Source organism: Fringilla coelebs, assembly GCF_963513975.1.
Source record: "Fringilla coelebs genome assembly, chromosome: 28".
NCBI lineage: Eukaryota > Metazoa > Chordata > Aves > Passeriformes > Fringillidae > Fringilla > Fringilla coelebs.
The window spans coordinates 6,209,173-6,227,377 of NC_140054.1; the positions used below are offsets into that span (position 1 = coordinate 6,209,173).

Consider the following 18,205-nt stretch of genomic DNA (forward strand, 5'->3'; position numbering starts at 1 on the left):
CATGTTTAATTTGTCCTCCCAGAGGGGCAGGAGGACAGAAAAAGCTGCTCTGAGATGTGTGTGTGTGTTGGAACTTGCACAAGCACTGCCCTGCAGCCCTCAGGGGAAGGTCAGGGTGCTGGGCCCGGGCAGGACAGCTCAAACTTCCCAAAAGGAATTGTTTGAGTTGGAAGGGGTTGCTCAGAAATCACCCAGCCCCTGTGCAGAGCTCTCTGAAGAAAGCACTGTGGAGTTCTGATAGAATATAACAGAATGTCATGGGTTTGGTCTCTGTGAATTTATTCTGTCAATTAACAGAGTGAAAACCTCTGTGCAGTCCCTAAGATTAGTTCCTCCCTGTCCTTAGGCACAGATCAGCTTTGGCCTCACATTCTTAGCCCATTTTAACAAGCATTCTGAAATACTGCTGTGCTCTGAAAAGGAGCAAATTCAGAGATGGAGACAGCTTTCTACAAATCCCACGTGCCTTGCAGGGCCAAGGTGAAACGTGGGGCTTTGGTGGGAGATGTGCCAGGTTCTTCCCCAGCAATGATGAGCTGGAGACTTCCCAACCTCTGGGTGCAGCCCCACTCCTCGTGTTCAGTGGGAATTAAGATTTTATCATTAGCGGGCCACGGGTTTAGCAGTGAGTGGGAACCTGCCCTGGATTCCCAGAGCTCAGGTTTGGAAATTCTCACGTGTGCTGACTGTTTTCCCTCCCTTTTTCCCTCCCAGATGATGAAGTTTGCCTGGGATAACTACAAGCAGTATGCCCTGGGGAAGAACGAGCTGCGCCCGCTGACCAAGAACGGCCACATCGGGAACATGTTCGGTGAGTGGGGCTCAGCTGGCTGCACTTTCACTTCTCCTGAGCCTTGGATGTCACATGTGCAGGGCAGCTCCTGTCTCTGCAGGGCACAGAGGTGTCTGTCACGGCTTTGACCCCGTCCCTCTTGCAGCTGGTGAGCAGCAGGGCTCTGAATCGTGTGCTGTGCCTGTCCCAGGGCTGGGACCTCGTCCCTGCAGGCAGCTCCCAGTCCCAGCCTGGGGCATCTCTGTGTGCACAGCCAGCACCAAATGTGCTACAATCAAAGTGTCTTTATTAAAACATGAAGCCAGCCCAGAGCTGACAATGCTGCTATTTGTCTGGGCTTGTAGGCTTCAGGACCTGACCAAATTGAGCATTTTCTCTCTCGTTTCTCCACTGTTGAGCAAGATGTGAATTCCATGAAATATTGAGTGAATCAATATTAAAAGCTCTTTATACTCTGTGCTAACTGGCTTATATAATTTTACTCTTTAGCAGATTACCTTTTTTTATGTGAGCCACTTTCAGTGCTATTCCCCTGCTCATTCTGGTGGGATCCTTGTTGTGGTTTGGGGCATTTTGTTGGCTTTTGGGGATGTAAATTGGTTTTGTGCTGCTCTGCACTCAGAGCATTTCCCTGCTCTGCTCCCTGAGCCCCTGCCTGAGCCATGGGGAGCCCTTCCTTCCCTTCCCTTCCCTTCCCCTCCCTGGGGAGTTCCTGCTGTGCAGAGGGCTCTGGGCTCCTTTCCAAGGGATGTGTGTGCAGAGATTATCTCTGGAGTTCTCACCCGGCTCGGGGCAGAGCGGAGTTCCTCCGGGGGCAGGAGCTGATTGCAGAGGGTGACACTGAGGGTTTGGAGAACACTCCCATCCTGTTTTGCACTCTGTAGGTGCCCAGGTCCTTCTCCACATCGGCTCCAGGACCTGGGGGGAGCTTTCAGCCTGTGGAGATGTGCTTTGTGTGGACCCCAACCCTAATCCTGCTCAGCTTTGGGGGCTGAGGTGTGGGGAAGGGAAGTGTGAAGGTGGAAATGGCATCAGGTGTCTCTGACACCATCAGCCTGGAGAAGAGAAGGCTTGGGGTGACCTTATGGCCTTCCAGGACCTGAAGGGAGGACAAGAAAGATGGAGAGACCATTTATGGGGGTCTGGAGTGACAGGAGTGGCTTCAAAGGGACATAGGGCAGCTTGGATGGGACATTAGGGACAGGTCCTTGCTGTGGGGGTGGGGAGGCCACATCTGACTCACAGCTGGCTGGGCTGCAAGGAACCCCATTAACCCTTGTGGAGGCTCAGGGAAGGAGGTTTGGGATTGTCACAGGCTGAGCAGGTGTGAGCAGCCACTGCCCCTGGCCAGCCCCTCTCTGCCAGCAGCACTGATTTGGGTGGGTTTGGCCTTTGCTCTTTGAACCCCCTCCAGCAAGGAGAGGGGTTCAAAGGACCTCCTAAAGCCAGGTCCTTTACTGGAGAATTTGCATGGAGTTCAGCAGCAAGCTGAAGCATTTTGCAGCTCTTCCACTCTGGCAAGCTTGTCAAAATTCCTCAAGGAGTGTGCCAGTAAACAGACAAAAATATTGAAAGCTTTAAAATGCATTTATCATGCTAAAACAATTGACAGTACTTATGCTTGTTTGCAGTGTGCCTGTGAGCACTCTCAAGAAAAATGCTTTGGAGCACGAGGATTTGCAGACAATTGCAGAAAAGCAGCTACATGGTACATTTCAGCCTTTTAATAGGCTTTTCCTCCTCCTGACTGTGCCTCTAAAGGAGGGCAGCATCAGGCAGTCCCCTGGTGCAGCCCTCTGTCCCTCTGGCCTTCAGAGACTCTGAGGAACGAGGACAGGGCTCTGTGGCCCTGCATTGCTGCCCATTCCCCCTCCTGTCACACCAAGTGGCTTTTTATCCCAAACTCCAGCTGGAAAGGAGGCAAGCTGGGTGCTCTCCAGGCTGGAAATGTCAATATTAAGCTGAGATTTCTCTGCAGCTGCTTCCATGTGGGAGGGGAGGAACCTCTTTGGGGCTATTTTCGAGTGTGTTTGCATGCATGGGAAGCAATCGAGTTCCTGAAGGGTGATACATTTTGCTGTTGTGGATGTGCTGCTGCTCACTTGGAGCCTCCAGTTTGGCAGCCTCAGCCTGGGGGGAGCTGCTCTGGATCAAATATTCCCTCTAGTCCAAGCAGAAATGAAAATGAACTCTGAATTCTGCTCCTGCAGAGTGTCCTGCTTCTCCTGGCAGCCAGGAGAGAGCATCCCTCCCCATTTTCCTGCCCAGGTAGGAAAGCTTGGGTCCCCAGCCCCGTTCATCTCTCCAGAGATCCAGCTTTGCCATTTCCCAGGGGCTCTCAGCATTCCCCTCTCCTGGACTGATCTGCAGAGCTGGTCTCACGTTCCTGCCGCTGCTGGGCGTTCTCCAGCTCCCCTTTCTCTCATCAAGCCTCTCCCACGTTTCTGGACAGAGTTTATTTGCACAGAACTCCTGTGATTGCTGTCATTTACAATCACTGCTGCTCGAGAGCCCTTTCCTTAAACCCACAAGCTGTGCTCCTTTCATCAGCATTAATTATTCATCAGTGATGCTTGTGATAAGAAGTGCCACGCTGAGCAGCCCAGCCCGTGCCCTCCAGTGGGGTAAACATGGTTTGGGCTTTCAGGTGTGGGATGATTTCCCTGGAAGTGGTGCCATGGGAGGGGGCACAGTGCCCCACAGAGGGTGGGGGGACGATCTCTGCTGGAGCAAGCCCCCATCACGAGGTTCCAGATGCTTCTAGAGGCTGCACAGCTCGGGGGGTTAATTATTAATTAATTTCATTATTATTATAGATGTTATATTTATTGTTATAATTATAACTATTTGATTTTAGGTTCAGGGTTGTCTGCAGGATTGCTGAAGGAAGAGCTGCAGGGTGCCAGGCACAGATCAAACCAGGCCCCAAAGGAGCTGGTTTAGGAATGTTTAAGGAAAATGGCACAGCTGAGCTTGAGGCTGAGGGTGAGACTGGAGATCTGCAGGTACAAATTCTGCTCCCAGTGCTGATGCAGGTATTTGAACCCTTCTCAAGCACCTCAGCACTGCTGCCTTGGGTGCTGTAGGATTGAATTCAGTGGTGTTTGCAGAGCTTGGGGCAGCAGCTCTGTGCCACAGCCCCTGAGATGCACCTGTCACCCTGAGCTCCAGAGCACTGGATTATTATTCTGCCCGCTCCCCAGCTCTGTCAGAGCCACTTATTTTTCTGACAAAATGTTTTTAAAATCCTGATAGCTTTACAGAGCTTCTGTAGCTACGGGAGAGTGAGCTGGCATCTCGTTCTGCTCGTGCATCAGCTGAATTGTCAGTTACATTTTGATTGCACAGTCTTTTAACAATGATAAGGTGAGAAGCCTGATTTTCAGATATCTCTTGAAGTGTGCAGTGCTGGCAGCAGAAGAATCTTTCTTTGGCTTATACCCTGAGCCAATTTGTTCTGAAATCAGTGACAGCAAGTAAATATGGAACCCTGCTGTGCTGTTAGGCGTTTCTCACCACCTAAATGCACGTTGGTTTATTAATTTTAGTTTAAAAATAGCAAACCTTAACCAGGTTTCTCCCCTTTTTTCCTCTTTCCCCACTCGATATCATGCCTGAGATCACGAATTGCCTCGTTGCAGCCATTGCTCCTCTCAGCATATGCTGAATTCCTGCAGCTCAGTGAGGCTGTGCAGCTTCTGCTGATGGCAGTCCCAGTGCCAGCTGTCACAGCCAGGACACTGCCAGGCCAGCAGGAGGGGTGGCACAGCTCTGCCAGCAGCTGGGCTGAAAGGACAGCAGGTGTTTGCACCTCATCCTGCAGCAGGGCTCTCCTGTGCTCGATTGCCTGGTGACAGGGCCCAGGCTGGAGGAATTCCTGGAAAATCTGTGGCTGTGTTTGTGTGCTGGGCTCAGACTTTGGCTGAGCTGTTTGCTTTGAGGACAGGAGGTCACTGGCCTCAGCTGCCTGGAAATGGGGCTGGTTTGGCTCTAAGGATAAAAAAAGGGATGAAATGGCTGGGGAAGAAAAGCAGTGACCACAGGAATATATCCAGAGAGGCCTCTGCAAAGGACCCAGATGAGGTCCTGAACCTTCAGCTTTGTTCTGCCTGGCAAATCCCACCAGACTTTGTCACTGCCCTGTGGCACTGTGACCTGCCATGCTCAGATCTGGATGGAGATTCCAGAAATCCATAGGAAATCCCAGGAATCCCCAGTGGATTTAACACCCCCAAGCTCCTGTGGCAGCAGTTTGTAACAGCAGCTGCTGTGGGGCTGCCAGCTCAGGTGCTGGACCCCAAAATCTCCTCTGCCAGGGTTAGTGCCCCCAGGCTGGCCAGCTGAGCCAGACATTTCCCAGAGAGCTGCTCCCTTCTCCAGGCTTTAGCAGGCAGCAAACACACCCAGCTCAGATAGAAGCAACAGGAGTTGGTCTGTGAATGTATAACAGAGGTAATTGAATGAGAATATTAATTCAGCACATCCCAGCTACCAGAAGAGAAATGGGAACCTCCAATTGTGCAATCACTTACTGCACCTTTTCTCTTCTGTCTCTGGGTCTCTTTCCCTGTGATCACAAAATTGCAAAACCCTGGAGAGTCCTTTTATGTGATTAAAATAATAATAATAATAATAATAATGGCTCTCTTAATTTCTATGCTGAATTATGCCTGCTGCCTATTGCACATGACATTGGATGCTTGGCTCCATGGGCTCTTTAAAGAGAAAAATATCTTGCAATGAAGATGTTGCTGGAACTCTGTTGCTCCCTGGCATCATCATCTTTTTTGTCTTTTTCATGTATAATGTTCCCCAGATGAATAATTTTCAGGAGGGCATTTTGAGTTGACTTTGGCTTTTGATGTCAGCGAAATCTGCAGCAACAAACTTATTTCCTGGCAGCAGGAAGCAGGGAATCAGGATGTCCTCCAAATCCCAAACTCGCTGGAGCCTGGCTGTGTGTTGGAGCTGACATTAATCCCTGTTGTGGGGTTTTTTTCCCTCTTTTGAGATCCCTCCCGAGCTAATTAATCCTTCAGGAGATCTGTCCCCACTCCACTCTCACCTTGGCTCCTGCTGGCAGTGGTGGCTCAAACATCAGGGCTCTGCTGGGTCCCAAACCCCCCTGAACAGGGGTTTAATCTGATCACAGTGGCTCAGCTGACTTCTCAGCTTGAAATATTCATTTAAAAAGTTTAACCAGAAAAAATCCCCAATGTCTCAAGAGTGGCCTCCAAATGAGGCCACCTTGGCATCCCACCCTGGCCCTGGGGCTGGGCAGGGGCTGTTGAAGAAATGTCATTTGAACAGAGTGGGTTCATCCTGGATTTGCATCTTAGCAGAGAAATGAAGTCAGGAGGGAGAAGGGGGTGGAGAGGCTGGGATGGGAGACCCCAGCCTGCCCTAGCAGCAAACTGGGCGAGCTCCACCTCATCTCCCCAACCCCATCCATCAGCCCAGCTTCCTCAGCAGCTTCCTGAACTTTCCACTGACCCCAAGCTGAGGCTGGAGCTTAATGAGGCCCGGGAGCAGCAGAGAGTGCCGTGGGATTTGTCGGGAGTGCTTGGCGCAGCAGAACGGGGCAGAAGGAAACAAAACAAGGAACAGAAAAACAGCCATTAGAGCAGCAAGTGGGAGCAGGAAAAGGGAGAAAATTGCGTTGAGCTGGGAGTGGAGAGGGTTCTGTGGGGCCTCTGTGGGCTGTGAGAGAGGAACAGGCAGGGATGAGGAGGAAGCCGCACGTGAGCAGCCCCGTGGCACAGCACGCAGGCAACAATCAGGCTGGAGCTATTTTTTAATCCTTTTTTCAGGCTCTGGGTGTATTTTAAAACACAGTGAGCTCATCTTTAAGATTTTTTCCTTCTTTCCTTTTAATATTTTCTTTAAGCACCCCATTATGGATGTTGCCTGTGCCTCATTCTGGACACTAATTATGCGGAAATAATTGTCTAATCTTCAGAGATATTGAGCGTGTGATTAAAAGGCAGCCAGCTGAGGGTGGGTGGAGTTGGACTGCTCACAGATCCAGCTCTGGATTAGGAGGCTTTGGTGGCAGCTCCACAGCAAAAGCTGAGTTGGAGGCTTGGCACTTCCAGCTGGTTTGAACAAACATCCAGCACCCGCTCCAGGGAGCTGGGCACAGCTTGGGAGTCCCTGGGAACCTGGGATGGGATGGGGTGGGATGGGGTGGGGTGGGGTGGGGTGGGGTGGGATGGGATGGGATGGGGTGGGCTCTGAGGGCTCTTCCCACCCAAGCCAGTCTGGGATTCCTTAGGGAGGTAAATGCCACACCTGGGGCTCCTGGCTGCCCTGCCTGGCCTGAAGGTGGCTTTGGGATGCTCAGGGCCAGGTGTCTCTGGCCACTGCTGGCAGTCAGGCTCTTGATGAGGTTCTTGCCAGAATCACAGAATTAAGGTTGGACAGGACCTTTAAATGCAAGCACTGAGCCAGCACAGCCCTGAGTTCACACTAACCCACATCCAGACATTTCTCTGCACTTCTGGGCTGTGACTCCAGCACTTCCCTGAGCAGCCAGTTCCAAGGCTTGGTAACCCAGTCAGGGAAGAAATTTTCCCTCTATCCAACCTGAACCTCCCCTGGCACAACTTGAGGCCATTTCTTGTCCTGTCCCTGTCCCTGGGAGCAGAGCCTGACCCCGCCCTGGCTCCAGCTCTATTCCCGGAGGAGTTTGCAGCCACAGCCTCCCCTGCACTACCAGGAGCTCCATAAAATCCTGAGCAGGTTAAGAATATTTTAAAAATACACTTCTGGCTATGCCTTTTAATGTTGGAAATACCTTGAGACTCGTGGGTTTCTACCTTTATCCCTCTGTGTTTTAGCTTTGCCTTGTTTATTCAGAGGAGATGGAAATTGTACAGCAGAAGAACCCCACTTTGGTTTTAATTCACTTGGTTCCTACTGCTGAAACTTCTGAAGAGATTAAGCAGGTTCCAAACTGGCTTTGCTGTGTTGGATTTCACATTTAGAACTTAACTGCTTTATCACATCATTTTGTGCTGCTGCTGAGGTTTCTTTCCACCCTCATTATGTATCTCATTGGATATTCATCTGGATTAGTGTTAGATTTTGACATTTTTCTATTCACCTCCAGGAGATCATATATCAAATGGGTCCTGCTACTGAATTTCTTCCTCTGTAATTTCTCCAGGTGCTTGTTTCTGATTTTTTGGTTTTCATCTCTGCTGCCTTTTTGGGGGAGAGGAGTCCCTTATCTCACTTAATCAGTGGGTTTAACTTCCTCCCTCAGGACATCAGCTTTCAGATTTGTCACTGCTCAGGGCTGGCTCTGTGTGCTCAGAATGCTGTGGCAGGCATTTGTCACTCCAAGACCTTTATGCTTTCACAAAGTGCTTCCTTTTAGCCTCCCAGGATTGTTCCTGTCTCTAGAGAGGATTTTTTTGGAGGTTCAAGGAAATCCCTCAGCCTTTGCTTGAGGCATCAGTGTGAAACACAGCGAGGATTTTTTTTTTTCTGGACTGACTAAAATTGTTCTTCCTTCTTGTGATGTTTTATTCCCAACACCACTTCTGCACCCTACCACACTTTCTATGCAGCTCCAAAAGGGGGGGAAAAAGGGAAGAAAAAGTTCAGTGCAGGAAAATGAAAGCGTTTCAAAAGAAAGTTCTAAAGGCAGAGGTTGTTTCCTACTAATTTCAGTATACCCAGAATTTACCTCTCAGGTACAAACACAGGGTTAAGAACACCAAATTTATCCTGTTTCTCTCCACAGTGCTTTCCTCTGAACACTGGATTGCTCTGGGCTGGGAAAACACAAACTCTGAATTCTGAGGTGGGGATCCCAGCGTTCAGGGCTGGGTTACAGCAGGTTTACAGCTCTGCTTCATCTCCATTTCCAAGTGCCAGTCTGTGCTGTGTCTGCCAGGAAGAGAGGGAATTCAGGAACAAAGGACCTGAGCATCAAGGTCTGCCTGTGCAGGAGTGCAGAGCTTTCATGGACTTCTCCTTCAGGCAGCTGGAAGTGGAAGTCACCTTCAGGCATTAAAATTGACACCTTTTGCCTAGGCTAGAACATTCCTTCTCTCTTGGCAGGCTCCATCCTGGTTGCTGTGGGAACCAGCATTTTTAATTTCCTGACTTTTGTGTGTACATCCCAAATTGTAGCTGTGATGTTCTCTGTCACTAAGGGAGCTCTGGGGAAGGTTTGCAGGGGATGGAGCCATCAGGAAACGGTTCATGGAGCTCTTCCTTCCCTCAGCATCACTCTGCTCCTCTCCAGGGCATCTTTTTGGAGACCTGCAGTTCCCACTGACCCCAGGGAGCAGCAGAACACAGAAGCAGCAGCCAGGGGTCTCTCAGTGCTGCCCTAAAAGCTGGAAGGTCCTGGCAGGCAGTTCTGCCTCAGTGCTTTGAAGCTGGTCCTGGTGCCTGACCCCTCTCTCCTGCAGAGCTGTGACTCCTTGGCCTCTCCCTGGGGATGTGCTGAGTGCTTTTACCCTCTCCTCCTCTCCAGCATCTCCAAAACGCTGTCAAGTTTCCTGCAGCCTTCTCCCCTGCAGGCTGAGCGGCCTCAGACCTGCCCAGCTTTAATTGCAGGTCACATTCCTCCTCTGGGCCCTCTGGAATCTCCAAAGGCTGCTGGAGGGACCCTGTGCCCTTTCTTGTGTGAGACATTACTGCTCCTCCTGGGGTGGGCTTTGCTCCTTTTTCCAGCATTCCAACGTCTTGGTCTGAGCTGGGAATGCTTGGTTTGAGCTGGAAGTTGCCGATTTGAGCTGGAAATTGCCGATTTGAGCTGGAAATCATTGGTCTGAGCTGGAAATGGTTGGTCTGAGCTGGAAATGGTTGGTCTGAGCTGGAAATGGTTGGTCTGGGCTGCAGCTTCCCAGAGTGCTGCCTCACCATTTCTTCCTTCTGCTTCACGGCTCGTTGTGCTTCCCCCGGGCAGGACGCGCCGTGCGTGCGCCCTCGCTGAATCGCATCCTCTTGCTCCTGACTCTTTTCCCAATTTGCTGAGATGATTTTGATATCTAATCCTGTCAAGCAGCATACTGGAGAGCATTTGGAGGCTTTCAGCTGGGGTCTTGTTGGTGTGACTTTAACAATATGGGAGAGGAAGGGGGGAGCGGGGACAGATGGTCCCAAGTGATGGAGTTTTGTGGCTTAATGTGTTTGTGCTGGTGCTAATGGAGCATTTGCATTCTCCTGACCCACTGCATTCACGGAGAAAATGTGTTCAGATTCTTCCAGGGATGGTTATGAGGGTTCCAAGCTCAGCTCATGGGTTCTCAGCAGGTGGTCAGGCCCCATACTGAACAGCACAATTAATCTGTTAATTCATTTTGAGGCAAAGGGTGGTTTGGTTTGTTCATCTCTGAGTTCTCTCCCACCTGGGCTGGTGTTAAGGGCCAGATAATTTCTGGGAGGTGATGTTTGCTGGGCTGTGGATAAAACCAGGACAGGGATGAGTGGTTTTACAGCCCCAGCTCCAACGTGGTGTCTGTTCTGCAGAGCCCATCCAGATCTGAGGGAAAATCACTGTCAGGAGTTCCAGGCTGTGCTGTCATAACACATCTGCCACTTTAGGGAAGTGTGTTTGAGAGGCAGAAGGGCACCTTCTTCTGATTGTTGTAATGAAGCATCTCCCCTTTGAATTGGGAGGTGAATTAGCAGCTCTGCTCATTAGCTGCTACCTGTGGCTCTGGCAGAGCAGGATAATAGTTGCAGGTAGGACGTGTGTGTTTGCTTTAATGGGCCTGTTGGGACCCCTCACATTAAATGCTGCAGGTCCTCCAGGAGGTCTGTGGAGGAGCAATAAATTGAATATAATCAGATTACCTTTAACCACTCCAAAATTAATTTCAAACCCCCAGAACAGGGAGGCACCAGCAGTGCTTTGCCCCAGCTGTTGTCTTGCGCTTAACCTCCTTGAACTGCTCCTCCCAGCAGCGCTGCCGCCTTGTCAAATGCCCCATCTTTGTCAGAAGTAATTACCTCTGCCGGCCAGCATCTGAGCCCACTGCCCGGGAGCAGGAGGGAAGCTCTTTCCCAGAGGAGCATTTGAACGATTATCACTTCCAATTTCCTGCTGAGCTCTCCCGGGCCCACAGAGCTGCCCGTGTGTCACGGGAGACAGATGGGAGGCACGTGGAGAGTGGATTTGCGGCGTCTCTGCTGTATCAGGGATCGTGTTCCCAGCCCCAGGCAAGCCTCCCCTCCTCCCTGGCACTCTGGAACGGGAAGGGTTTGATTTGAGCTCCAGGAGGTGCTGGAGTCGTGCAGGGATGAAGCAGAGCTGCTTGTTGGAGGATCACTGAATGTTGAAAGATGGTTGGAAGAACTGGGGGAAAGAGGATTAAACTGGGGAGTGCTGCCAAGTATTAAATATTTAAGAATCAGTTGGCAATAGGTGCTTATCACATGTCTGCTCTCCCGTTCCTCTGAAGGAAGGAACTTATCAGAGGGGCTGGTGCTGTGACAAGTGATTCACTTTTGTGCTGAACACCTTTCTTCTCCTTTTTCCCAGTGCTTAATAGGGATATTGCTAACCCGTTCCCCCCAGCCTGCTCTCCCCAGACTCTCACATCCCTAAATGAGCCCAAGCTCTCTTTTGTGTCTCCCACCCATCACTGGATCAGGGCAGAGCTGCCACTGCTGCTCCAGCTTGAAGGATAGCCTTAATTCTCCAGGGGAAATTGATATTTGAAAAACATGAGTGGTTTGTAATCCAAAAAAGCCATTTCTTCCCCAGCTGGAACACACTCTCTATTAAATTTGATCATAGCAGCCTAAAAGGCAGCACTTGAAGCTGCCTGTCTGGTGCCAGCTTTACCTGTGCAGCCCATATGCCGAGGCTGCTCCGTGCTGCAGGTGGAGCTGGCAGTCATTAGCACTTCCCAGGAGCCTGGGAGATCTCTCCTGCTGACAGCAACAAGCAGCTGAGCTGTGGTGTGAGCCAGATGTTTGGGTGATTTCCCTCATGCCAGCCTGCAGGGTTGCTGTGCTGTGGGTGGGAGGCTCAGCCCGGGTTGGCAGGGGAGCTCTGGGGGCTGTGCTCCCTCCCTGAGTGCAGCATTGATGGCTCTGCTGCTCCTGAGCATCTTTTCAGGCAGTGATCAGCCCCTGACCTTCCCTTGGTGGGGAAAATGTGACTTTAGCGCCCTGCATGCTCAGGATGGGGGCTGGAGCTGGTTTGGGGGTGAAGCTCAGAGGGGATGTGGCCTCAGCACGGTGTGAGTGGTGTCCTGTGGCTCATAAATGCATGGAATTCCAGTGGATCCCCGTTTCCTCTGGAGCTGTGTGGGAATCCACATCTCCAGGGCCAGGATTGATGGCTGAAGAGCTGGGAATGGCAGAGCAGGGCCAGCATCTGGGAATGCTGAATCTGCCAGGCTGGGGAAGGGGAGGAGACCAGAACAGAGACTGAAACTGGGGAGAAATTGTGTTTGGGGCTGATGGGGGCTGGTCTGTTGGGGTGTGGGGTGTTACCTGAGACCCCCACGGATGGCAGCTCCCAGCTGAGGGACAGAGCTGCCTGTGACCCTGCCTGGTGGCCTTTGCTGCCCATCAGGGCATGGAGAGCTCTCAAGAGTGACCCTTTGACCAATACCTGCAGAGGAGAGTGAGGAAGATTAATGGGAGGAAGATGGGAAAATAACCTTGGCCATGGAGTGGTTTTTGATGAGGTCCCTGAAGTGTAGGTGCAGTGGTTTATTTGGAAAGCAGAGAAAAATGAGGTTGCTCAAAAGCTAATGGACTTTTTTTTTCCCTAACTCTGCAAGAGAATGTGCTGATACAAAAAGAAATAGATCTTTTCTAATTCTTGAACTACTTCTTTGTCCTCTCCATCTCTGGCTTCTGCTACCTTGTTGCTCAGATGTAATTTGTTTAGTTTCCCTTAAATAAAGGGAATGTAGTTACTCTGTGTTACAGCTATCAGGTTCCCAGACAAAAACTCAATAAATAAGGCACTGGCAGGGCCGTAGCTCAGGTCTGGTGTTTCTGCCTTCATCTGCAGTAGGTAGCACTCACAGGCAGCTGAAGGACTGTAATGAAGGGATTGTGGATTTAACTGAGCAGTTTTCTTTCTTCCTGCAAAGCAAACCCATTTCCCAGTTCCATTTGGATTTTCTGTTTAATTTCTGTCAGCTGGACCAGCGGTACCAGCCCTGTCCTGGGCATCTCTAACATCTGATCCTTGCAGTGGGAGCAGAGGGATTTTCCACTGGAGCTGGAATTCATCCTCAGTGCCCATCCCTGGGGTGAGGTGTGGGAGCTGGAGGAAATGTTGAGAAATCAGCAGGTGGGGAGTGTTCGTGTCGGACCTGGTGGATAAATTCATTCTTATTTCTCTAACCACCACGTTCTCCTGCTTTAAACCCTCTTTCTTTGCATGCTTTGAGGAAAATTCCTCCTCCTTTTTTGGCTGGCAGGAGAAGCTGAAGGCCAGACAGGGAGCTCTGGCCTAAGCCCAGATGCCAGCCCAGGAGCTGCAGGCTCCCAGCCGCTGGCTCTGCCTGACCTGGAGCGCTCCGCACAGGGACTGGCAAGTCTTGGCTGCAGGGCAGATTTTTCAAGGAGCTGCAGTGATTTTCACAGTTTGCTTGGTTGCCAAGATAATCCTGAGCTGTGTGAAACGTCTCTGTGCGGATTTCTCCCAGAATTGGACAGTTTGCCACCAGCCAGGAGCTGTGTGGTGACGCGGTCCCAGGCAGCTCCCAGGCTTCTCACACACATTTGGGATAAATGTCAGGAGTTCAGGCTGCTCTCCAAGCCCTGTCATGGAGGAAAAGGACCAAAAAGAACAGGAAAAGCAGCACTTGGAGATGGTAATTTTTCAGACTCCTGCTGTAACAGGGCACTGATTTTAATTGAAGCCTTCAGACCAGAAGCAGGGGAAGGGATCTCGTGTTTCCCCCCTGTACCCCAGGAGGTGAAGGTAAACAACCAGAGCCCCTCGTGCCTTGGCAGTTAACAAGTTCATCGTGTTTCATAGAAACTGCATCCTAATTTTTATTCCAAACAAGGTTTCAGCACTAATTTCTGTTTTGACAAACACGATCTGACATAAGAACAGTGGGAGTCAAGACCTTTCATTTTTGATCTGGGTTTACATTGCGCTGATCTAAATTCCTCCCCCTTCTGCTCTTGCTTTTCAGTTGTAAACTCTGTTATTAAAGTTAGCAAAGAGCTGTTTAAACCCCCTGTTCTGAGGCATTTAAACAGTCCTGCTGCATGCAAGATTAGGTCTGATATCTTCCTAATGGCTCGTGCTGTTCATCTGAGGCGTTGGCACAGAGCGTCACTGCAGGATTTGAAGCGGCTTTGTTGGAAATGAAGGATTTGGTTTCTGTTCACCAGAGTCACTTCATCAAGGGCTCTTTGCCAAATGGCAGCACCAGCCCCCCTGGGGCTCAGGGCATTAGAGATGACATTCCCCAAGCTCTCTGCCTGCTGCAGGGCTGGCTGGGGTCAGGGTGGGCTTCCATCCCTCCCTGGGCACACGGCTGATGGCAGTCACAGGGGAGCCTGGCTCTGAACGGGGGGGACACAGCACAAGGAATGTTCTAGTGGCAGGTTGGAATTTGATGATCTTTAACGCCCCTTCCAACCCAAACCAGCCTGTGAAAGGATAATTTTGTTTGAGCTGAACCCTGGCATCAGGGGGTGCTGGAAAGCTGCTGGAGACCCTGGTGAGGATGCTCCCATCTCCTGCTGCTTGGGCATCCTGGTGTTCGCTTCCCAAAGGCACACCCTGAACTCCTCCTTGGTCCCTGGAGCCCCAAGCAAAGCTGGTGGGACAGGAGAGTCCAGCCTGTGGTTTGGGGGCCTTTTCTCCGTGCCCAGGCACAGAGAGTGGTGGATCCAGGAGAGCCTTTGGAAGGAGCTCTCCTTCCTGAGGAAAGGCTATTTCAGACCCCACTCAGAGCTACTTGGCTGCTGAAGCATCACTCTGGTGGCTTTTTTTGAGGCTCTCAAGGGACAGACTTGCAGCTGGGAGCCCTTCAAGTCTGTCTGGGCTGTGGTACTCCATGGTGGCTATTTTGGGAAGAGAGGGGTGAGGGAAGGCAGTGCTCTCCATCCCTCCCATCACAGCTGCTCCCCTCTGGAAATCAGACTTTTGCTAAGCTCTGGGGGCTGGATGAGTGCTGGGGTTAGGCCACTTGTTCAGGTGTTGGGAGAGGCAGGTGCAGGTGAGTCTGGGCTACAAAAAAAAAAAAGAAATTAAGAAAAGAAGAAACAAAACAAGGCAAAACCACCAATGCCAGTTCCTCTCCACCCAGCACCTTTCCCCAGCGTTGTGTTAATGAAGTCAATGTTGGCTGCTGCTCTCTGTGGCAGGGCTCAGCTCCTGGGGTGGGTGGCAGCAGGAACAGAGCAGCCTTGTTGCCCACACTCCTCTCTCCATTCTTCTGCTGCACAAAAGAGCAAATCCAGGGTGGCACAGCTCCTTCAGCTCAGGGAGAGATGAACCTTTGTCTCCTCCATCAGCTGCTGCTTCTCCTCCCCAGTCATCACTCAGGGGACAGCTCTGAGCAGAGGCCCTGTCACCAGAGCTGCTGTCACACTCAGAAATGCCCCCAGAGCCCCTCCTGAGGTCCCTGTTCCTCTCCCTGGTCCCACTGGAGGGGGAGTGGGTGATCCTGGGGGTCCCTCCAGCTCAGCTGCTCTGGGTTCTGTGCCTGCTCTCTGCAGGGTGGCGAGGAGCTGCTGTGGATCCTGAAGTGCCACCTGCCCTTTTGGCCTCAGCAGAGTGCCTCTGCCTCTCCCTGGTGAAGGTGTCCCCAACCCAGCCAGCCTGGGCAGGATCAGGAGGGGTTTTCATTGCCCACTTGGGTTTGTGGGGTCAAAAGCCCCTGCTCCCAGCCCTGGGGGCTTCCAGGAGCCTTTCTGTCAGGGGTTTCCTGCGAGGGTTTCTTGGTTCCTGCTTTAAAACTCCCTCAGAGCAAGTACACTCAGGCTGAAACCAGCAATTTCCAGATGAGGGTGTCAGCAAGAGTCAGCAGTGACAGAGCAGGGTTTGATTTGGTTTGGAGCTGCCTCCCCTTTGATTGCAGCCCTCCCACCCTAATGTGCAGGTGCAGAGAGGTGCTGGGGGTGTGACAGGGCTGGCAGGAGGTGTCACCACCCTGCCAGGGGGGTGTGTCGGTGCTGCTGGGAGCTGCTGGGGTGTGCACACACCAGACTGCCCTGCTCCTGCTCTGGGGAAGCCAAGGCTGAGCAGGAAGGAGGGAAGGTGCTGCCCTGGCACTGAGGTCACTCTCTGGGTCCCCTCTGTCCTGGCCAGGCACAGGCACAGCCAGGCCCTGCTTTGCTCTGTGCTCAGGAGGGGCAGGAGCTGCCTTTTCAGCCCTCCCCTGGCCTGGGGAGGGCTCTGGGGCTGCAGGGGAGCAGTCACTGAGCATCTGCAGCTCTTCAAAGCTGGTGCAGAAGAAAGGGAACACGGCCCAGCCCCTGGTACAGAACACACAGCCCCGGGTCCTTCTGATGCAGAGGGTGAGGGAATATTTAAAACAAATGTTTAATGTGACACAAAGACAAAGCAGCAGGGGAGAGAGGTTTGCCCTCCACTTTGTCAAACACAGGCAGCAGAGCTGAGCCACTCCAAGCAGAGAGCTCCCAGTCCCCAGAGCCATTCCCTGAGTTAAAGGCCTGACTTGCTAAAAACATAAAAGGCTCTGTCAATTCCAGCAATATTCCTCACTTCAATTAATCATCCCAGAAAATGGTGAGTTTGTTGTCTCTTTGTCTCCATTTAGCTTGAGCAAATCCAACTTTCCTCATTGTCTCTCTGCAGATTATGAAAAGCTTTTGTTGATTATATCATCAAATTAAGGCGAGCCCAGCAGTGTGATTTTCCTCTCAGAATATCACAGCAGCAGCTGTGCCTCAGGTGCCACTGCCCTTCCTTCCCTGTTCAGATGCTCTCCCTGCCTCCCTGTCACGTCTCTCCTTGCTAACAGGAAAGTGTGTAAAAATCACATCATCATTAATATTGAAGAATCATTAGGGCTGATGAAAGCAGCCCTGCCTGCCATGGTGTTGTTTTCCATGCTCAGTGCTCTTGGCAAACATTCCAGGCCCACTTCAGCCCAGCTGATTTTTAGAGCCCACCAGTTGATGCAGTGACTGTTTGCCTCCCTCCACCCTTTGCTCCTGGAGCTGGCTCCAGTCAGATGGTCATTTCCCAGGCCTGCAGGAATAAATGGATTTCTGGATTTCTGCCTCCCTGCTCTCCCCCAGCCCCTGCTTTTGATGCAGACAGTGTCCAAAAGGCAGCAATCCGTGCTGGAGCAGCAAAGTCCTGCCTGGGTTTTTATTACAGCAGTGATGTGCTGGCTGGCTGAGAAGTGTCAAAACTGCAATCTTGGAGCATCAACAGAGTAAGGCAGGATCCTTCCTTAGGGGAGAGGAAGGCTGAGAGGAAAGGGTGGGTCTGAGCACTTCTCTGGCTGCACATCTGACTCAGACACAGTCCCTGTGTCCCTTGGTGAGAGCACAGACCCTGCTGAGCCCTCTGGCCAAGGCAGGGCTGGGAGCAAGGCTTGCACTTGTGCCTGGGGGCTTCAGGTGGGGACCCTGAGCTGTTCCTTGGGCAGTTCTTCCAGAGCTCAGCATTCTGTCAGACCTGTGGACATTGTGGGTGCAGAGCTGAGCTGCCCTGGTGGAAGATGCCACCCAGACCCCCCAGCACAGGGCCTGGAGCTGCTGCTGCTGCCTGTGCCAGCCCCCCAGGCTGACTCAGAGCTGTGGTTTCATCTCTCTGCTGTGTTTTTGCCACACAGGAGGCCTTCGAGGAGCAACTGTGATCGATGCCTTGGATACCCTGTACATCATGGAGCTCGAGGAGGAATTCCAAGAAGCCAGGCAGTGGGTGGAGAAGAGCTTTGACTTGAACGTGGTGAGTCAGCTGCTGGGAGTGCCTGCCTGTGCCACCTCAGCTGCCAGTCCTGATCACAATCTTCCCCAGGAGCTCTCTGGGGGGAGAAACCACTCAGCTGGTTTTCTTTCTAAGGCCAAAGGGAGCAGGGCAGGGATTCAGCCCAGTTTGTGCTGGCTCCAGCAGGGGCCAGCCTCACCTGGCTGACAAGAAGGTTCAGTGTTTAATGGCTCTGGTGTTCTGCTCTGGGTTATGGAAGCAGACACTCACTATTAGACACTCCAAGGAAATGTTGCTCATCAAAGGACAAGTTCATCTCAGGTAAATGTCTGTCTGTGATAAAGCAAGATTTCCTTATTAACTTCCTTATTAAACTAGATGAGGGTTGTAAACCCAGCTCCCCCTGTCTGGGCCCTTTGTTGGTGTCACTGCTGGGACCTGTGTGCCCCCTCAGCAGCAGAGGGGGAGCACAGAGGAGCCAGGCTTTGGGCACCACCTCTGAAAGCAGCCAGGGGAGCCTCTGCTGGGGCTGCTGGGGCTGTCCTGCACACGTG

General features: G+C 51.7%; 1 protein-coding gene across 1 annotated transcript in view; it reads left to right on the top strand.

Annotated features, from left to right (window-relative positions):
• Nucleotides 1-18,205, top strand: part of MAN1C1 (mannosidase alpha class 1C member 1) — a 49,101-nt gene that overhangs the window by 16,830 nt on the left and 14,066 nt on the right. The window contains exons 2-3 of the mRNA XM_084222765.1: nt 715-811; nt 17,557-17,672. Coding sequence (XP_084078891.1) covers nt 715-811; nt 17,557-17,672 — 213 coding nt within the window. The remainder of the gene's footprint in view (nt 1-714; nt 812-17,556; nt 17,673-18,205) is intronic.